The 6717-nt window shown below is 35.6% G+C and overlaps 1 protein-coding gene across 2 annotated transcripts; it reads right to left on the bottom strand.

Annotated features, from left to right (window-relative positions):
- Positions 1–143: 143 nt before the first annotated feature.
- Positions 144–1477, bottom strand: LOC146931015 (BURP domain protein USPL1-like). 2 transcript variants are annotated; one of them, XM_085702509.1, is made up of 2 exons: positions 1312–1477; positions 144–1178 (listed from the first exon to the last, which is right to left on the bottom strand). In XM_085702509.1, exons 1-2 carry the CDS (start codon positions 1381–1383, stop codon positions 345–347), a joined length of 906 nt encoding a protein of 301 aa, XP_085558635.1. In that variant the 5' UTR covers positions 1384–1477; the 3' UTR covers positions 144–344. The 2 variants fall into 2 exon arrangements, with proteins under 2 accessions (XP_085558635.1, XP_085558637.1); XM_085702511.1 differs by having other exon boundaries at positions 1324–1449.
- Positions 1478–6717: the final 5240 nt, after the last annotated feature.

Consider the following 6717-nt stretch of genomic DNA (forward strand, 5'->3'; position numbering starts at 1 on the left):
GTATTGGGTTCTACAAGTTTATAAAATTATAAGTGGATTCCAATGTATTTTAATGTGTGATCATTAACATAATTCTTCCATGTTCTTTTTTTACATATGAGAATCTAAATCCGTATATTACATATAAGGTTTTGCCAAGAGTATTGGTTAAGGATGTTATTGTTGCTTATTTTTATTTCTTACCAATACATTATTCTCAATAAATATAATACACATTGAAAATAAAAAGCAAACACACTAGCATCATTACATGTACCCAGAAGAGTACTTATTTGAACAATCACAGAGAAACTCAAACATCAAACATATAGTACTATGTAATTAGCACAATACTGAAATTAAAATCACATGTCTGAAACACCCTGAACTTCCAATTTTGGAACCCAAATGAAATTATCAGCTGGAAAAAAGTGACACACATTAGAACTTCCTGGCACAACACCAAGAACCTGAAATGAAACATGACCATGTCCCCAATGAGAAGTATCCATATGACAAACAACCATAGCTTCCACCAAATCCCCATTATCACCAACAAGTGAAACTCTATATATCCTATTCTCACTTTCTTGACTATGGCAATAGAAAACAGCATAAGGGTAAGGCATAGTGTGACATGCCACCATCTTTGGAGCTGAAATCCTCATAATCTTGTCTAATATAGTATAGTTCTGAAAAGTGACACTTGATTTGGTTAAATGTGAAGTTGCATAAACTTGAAGATCATTTGAAAAACCAAGAATGGTTTGAGTGAAATCAAGCATAGATTCTAAAGAAGTGGCACACAATTTCACTTCTCCTTTGATGGGTTTGCTCTCACATTCTGTAAGGGTATCTACCATGGCTTTGGCTTGTGGAGAGTGTTGAGATAAAGAGAAGATTTTGAGAAGAGATGGAAGTTTGTTCAAAGAAAAAGGAAGTGAATCAGCTTTGTCTCTTGGCCAAAATTTAGGGGAAGTTGAAGGGTCTCTTTTGGGGAAATTAATTTGCATTCTTTTCCCAACTTTTAAGTCTTTCAAGGTGAAGAACACCATAACAGAAGGGTCCATGTGATTGTGATTATGTGCATGATGTTTGTGTTCTGTTTGATGTTCATTAGTAGCAGTTTTGTTCAGTGCAATATCCAAGAGTTTGCTTTCTGTTCCAGCTAATTCTCTTGCTCTGCTTCCATAAAAAATCTGCAAAAATTTAATGAGCTTTGCAATTTAGAGTAAGGATATGTTAAAAAAAAAATATTGTTATATCCATATTTGAATATAGAAATAGAATTCCAAGAAAAGGAAAGAAAAAAATGCATATAACATAAGATACCGTGATTAGTACTAGTAGATGAAGAAAGAGGATCTCAGATATAAACTTTGGACTCATGTTTCTGCTTAGCATGTTTGATTGATTTTGTGCACCTTTGTGTAGAAAGACAGAGATGCCTAAATCTACATGATCATATCAGGTGCTCTTCTTTTTTCTTTTAGCATATAATATTGGTACTCCCTCTGTTCCATATTATGCGAGATATTTGACCTTGTCATGCATGTCAATGTACAATTTTGATCTTAAATGTCATTAATAATCTATTATGAAAATCTGACATTTTGAATATATTCATTGAGACGAATCCAACAACATCTTATGTGTTATAATTTCTATTTATATATTAGTAGGAAAATATGGTTAAAATATGTTATATGAATAATCCATATTTTTAATATAGGTCAATTAAAATGGAACTGAAGGAGCACAAAGTTTTCAACCGGATTTTAGAGCAGAAATCGAACCTGTGACATCATAGTTATAGGATCCGAATCCCTTACCACTTGAACCATCCTATTATTGGTTGGTTCACTTACTTTTAAATCCACGGTTTTAGGGTCCTAATTTTCCAAACAAACAAATCCTTGCTAACAACTAGACCAAACTTGGATGGATAAGACATGTTTAACTAAATATTAATTTTTTTAGAAAAATAATCGAAATGTTGGAACAAAATTAAAAAAAAAAAGGCTTAAATAGAGACAGAGTAATTGCTTATTAAAAAAGTAAGATACATAAATAGTACTGTATTATAAATTATTTTGTCTCTAATTCAAATATTTCATGACCGTAAACATAAATACAATATAATTATTTAAGTTTTAATATACATCCTGTCAACAAAAAAATTTTAATATACATATACAGGTAGTGAAATAGTTTTATAACTTCTACCAACTCCTTTATAACTTTAAATGTTCATTTTTAATATATGCTAATATTATTTTTAAATTAGCATACAATACACATGATATTTGCTTATTATCATTTCAACACATATGATTTTGACATTTGCAACCAGTTGAATCACTGTCAACTACTTTGTCTTTTTGTAATTTTTTATTTTTCACGGTTTTAATGCTTCTTTCCCTTAATTCATAGATGGACTGCACATGAAATCATTGAATGTTGATTTAGTTGGTAAAAAGTTGACTCACCTGTAATATTATAGATTTAATTTTTGTTGTCAATGCGAGGACCTCTTTGGCAGATGATCGGTAAATACATTTATAAATGTTTTTTAGCCTTGAAGTCTACCTTAACCTTCATGAGTTTTGAAACAAGCTCACCTATAACAATTAGATGGACCGTACATCGATCAAATTTTAAGGTGGATAATATTTTTTTTAGTGTGTGTCTATAACCCTTTATGTGTAATTCTCTTCTTTTATGGTAACTATATGCTTCAAGATGCATAGAACCTTTGTGACTTTTATATATGGTAGTTCTCGTTTGTACAATTTTTAATATTTTTTCTGTTTCAAGTCATCGAGAATCATGATTTTTGAATCATGGTTGTGGGTGTAGTAGTTATCCATTAGCTTTTGGGATTCAATATTACAGCCAGTCTTCTGGTGATAGTTAATAAAGAGAATCGCAAAAGGAATCAAAATGTGAAAATTGAAACTAGGAAAATGTTCCGAAGCCAGCTAGAACAATTCCATTTAACTTGGTCAATATTCATCTAAATCATGCTCCTAGAATCACTGAGGTGGTTAGGAGGCCTCCCGGGCTAGACCTTGGGGTGTGCAAACAGCTCAATGGAGCTGGGTCTCCCCAAGGTATGAGCCTCAAAAAAAAATTTATACGCAATAGTACTATTAAGTGTTAGGTGGGTGTTTTTTTTTAGGATGGGTTGAGGTTCCTCATGTATACGGTAGTGATTTTCACCTTTGGATGTACCGCATATATACGACACCTTGTATTTATCTTTTAAAAATTTTAAATAGAACATTGTTCTTTAAAAAAAATACATTTTTATTTTATTACGGGCCTCTTTTCACTTACAGAATCGAGCCTCTGGATTTGTAGGAACGGCCGTGGAGGCCTCCCCTTTGTTTCCTGGATTAAATGCAATACTAACTTGTGACCTACGCCTGATGCTTGTAAAGACAGTAATGAAACAACTTTGGGCTGTTTTGTTTTCAATTTGGACATCACTAATTCTTTTCATGCTAAATTTCATGGTGATGTAATAGCTATTAAAGATAGATTTTAAAAGGTGTTGGTTTTCCCTTTGTTTAGAATCTGATTCACAATTGGTTGATCTTGTTTACAAGTATTTTGGCATCGTTCCTTGAGAGCTAAGAAATAGGTAGTTGAATTGTATATAGATTGTTAAGAGGATGAACTTTGATTTAACTAATACCTGTAGGGAAGAGAACATATCTACTCACAAGATTGTGTCCTTGGATTTTCATCCTCATGGTTTTGTTTAGTGGAATACTATTTCTTCTTTTATTGAGGAACATTTTGCTCGTAATAGACCAAGTCTTCAAAATTATCATTTTTGTTAATTCTTTTGGAATTCTGCTTTTTACCCAAATGATATTGCTCATGCCCAAAGTAAAAGACCTTAATGCCCCTACGCATGTTAAGTCACGCTAGTGCAAAAATTAACATATATTAACTCACGTTACGTAGGTTAACATGCGTTAGTGTTATTTGCAAAAAAAATTACGCATGTTAACATGTATTAGTGTAATGCGGTGCGTGAGTTAACTCACGTTGGCATTTGCACTGGCGTGAGTTAACTCACGTTCATAACAGAAACAGAAACTGCATTAAATGCATGCAGTTACAGAACAGACTTTTGAAAAGTCTAGAAAGACCCGTAATCATACCACAGTCATAACTTAACCAAATTACGCCAGTTTAAGTAGTTTAATTTCATATAAACGATCCAAACGGTCCAAATTTCATAAATTCGCCGGTAATGACCCGTAATAATTTAAACACACTTAATGACACGTAAACGATCCAAAATAATTCTTTTCATATATTTATATAATATTAGTTACATATTAGCCATAAATATCAAAATTACACAATAGGCCACCAAAAAATATGTCGGGGTGTAATACCACCAAAAAATAGGACGAACACCCACCGACCCAAAAGTGTCATAACCTATCTAACTAGACTAGTGATAGTGCATAATCTTCATCTTCATCCATGACTTCGTTCTCTTGCTTTGGCTTTTCCGGAGTGTCCAAAGTAATAGGATTGTGCTCATTTATTGGTTTCTTTGGCGGCTTCGGCTCCTTAGACATGAGCTCATCGAAGGCGGCGTTTCTATCCAAAAACTGAAAAAGCCATTGTTCCGCTTCACCAATCTTGTGAGTCATCCACTCCTTAGGAGGAGGTGGTAGAGGACAATTTTCTTTCAACTTCACATGAAGAAAGTGGTCCGGAATCAAGCAAAGCACATTATGTTGGAATGTGGATTAAGTGGTGGAGCACTCCGGATTGGAAAATATGTCTCACATGAACCACCCAATTCGGGCAAAGTCAATAGAACAACCGCTCTATTGTAGCAACTAGCAATAATGTGACCCATATCCGGAGTGGTCAACCACTTCTCTGGAGGCGCAATACCACTTCTACTTGTTGGAGGGTGTAAACCATCCAAGATAAGTTTGTAACGGCTCTCGGTAGCATATATTAGCAAGTAGTCACTCTTGTGAGTTTTCAACTCATTAATAAGTGCATGACGAACCAAAACATGATCATCCTCATGAAATCCCATGTGCCTAGCTACAACCCGGAAACCACAATTACCATCCCCTCTAACATTCACAATGTCTTCAACGTATGGTTTCATGATATTTGGAACTTGTGACATGTATGGTATTTGCAAATAAGGTTGTTTTTTTGAAGTAGAAGTTGAAGTTTGTGAGCGGGAGCAAGCACCAAGACGAGAACCTTTAGTCTTATGAGACTTACTCTTGCCATGTGTGCATTGACTATCGGGATTTTGAGCATCAATAGTCTCCCACCTAGAGGGGATTCGACCGGTGGACCTCGTTTTCGGTGTAGACTTCACCCTTTTAGGTGCCCCCTTGGTGGCCACTTTTCTCGGAGGTGGCTTCAACATTGTTTCCTCCGGAAATCCTAGTTCACGCAACTTGTATTTGATGAAGAGTTTCATCTTGTAAAGGGACCTCTTGATACATTCTTGAATGGCATCCCATTCCTCCGTAACGGAAAAATTGGCATCAACCTCTTCTCCAATTACACTTAACCTTCGCCAATGAGGGTGTATTTCTTCCAAAAGAATAGGTAATTTTTGCTTTCTCTTCTCGGCAAGAATACAAGCACAAGGCAACCCGAACGTTGCCATTTGCACACAACCACAATCTTCTTTAGCAAAGCCGAATCTCCTAAAGCGTTCATATTCTTCATCGATGAAACCCAAAGCGGCCTTAGAGACATACCCCTCCAACTCGGAGAATAACTTGTTTTTTTTGTATTTGTGCACCATGACGGTTTTGCTCCTCCCAAAACTCCCATGTATCTCACCAAATTGGTTTTTCAACATTTTGTCTATTTCATCCCAACATGTTGCCAAATCTCCCACACTACTCCTCAAGTATCTTTTCAATTGTGCATGAGCCGATTCAACAATGTTGGTGCTCCTATACCCTAGATGCAAGTATGTATTCGTCCATGCCCTCACAAAATGCTTCTTAAGGGGAAAAACGATTTCCTCAACATATTTAACATACAATGGAAACGGTCTGCATACCTCATCTTTGAATGTCAACCATGCAATTGCAAATGAATCATCCGTAGGAAAGTTAACCACATCTCTCCAAGCACTCACTATTTTCTTAACAAGCTCACATTGCTTGTCATCATCTGCTTCCTTTGCTTCTTTGGCAACAACTTTTCCTTTTCCTTTCAAAGGGTTGGCATTGACTTTACAATCCGTGATGCACCTAGATCTTACATTCTTTTCAATATGAAAATAGCAAAGTACATGGTCCGTTTTAGGGAGAACTTCGGCAACGGCTTTCATCAAAGCGGGGTCCCTATCCGTGACAATCACCTTAGGCATGTTGTGTTTTGAGGTCAAAAGACCAACCAACATCTCAAGTGTCCATATGAAGTTATTCTCTCTTTCAAAGGAAAGAAAGGCAAATGCAACCGAATAGGTCAATTTGGTAGAGGTGACACCAACAATCTCAAATAATGGCATTCGGTATGTATTGGTTTTGTAGGTGGAGTCCATGACCAAAACGGTGGGAAAAGTGTTGAGCATATCAATTGAATCCGGATGAGCAAAGAATAAATCTTCAAGAGTGGTTTCCTCGCTATTTGCTCTTGTGAAATAGACATACCGATGCTTCTCCAACTTTGTAATCAAGTATTGCAACTCGGTCTTGTCCTCTCTTTGCCCCTTGC

The sequence above is a fragment of the Medicago sativa genome, chromosome 4, assembly GCF_051527215.1.
Source record: "Medicago sativa cultivar Bolivia chromosome 4, Bolivia_mono, whole genome shotgun sequence".
In the NCBI taxonomy this organism is placed as follows: Eukaryota; Viridiplantae; Streptophyta; class Magnoliopsida; order Fabales; family Fabaceae; genus Medicago; species Medicago sativa.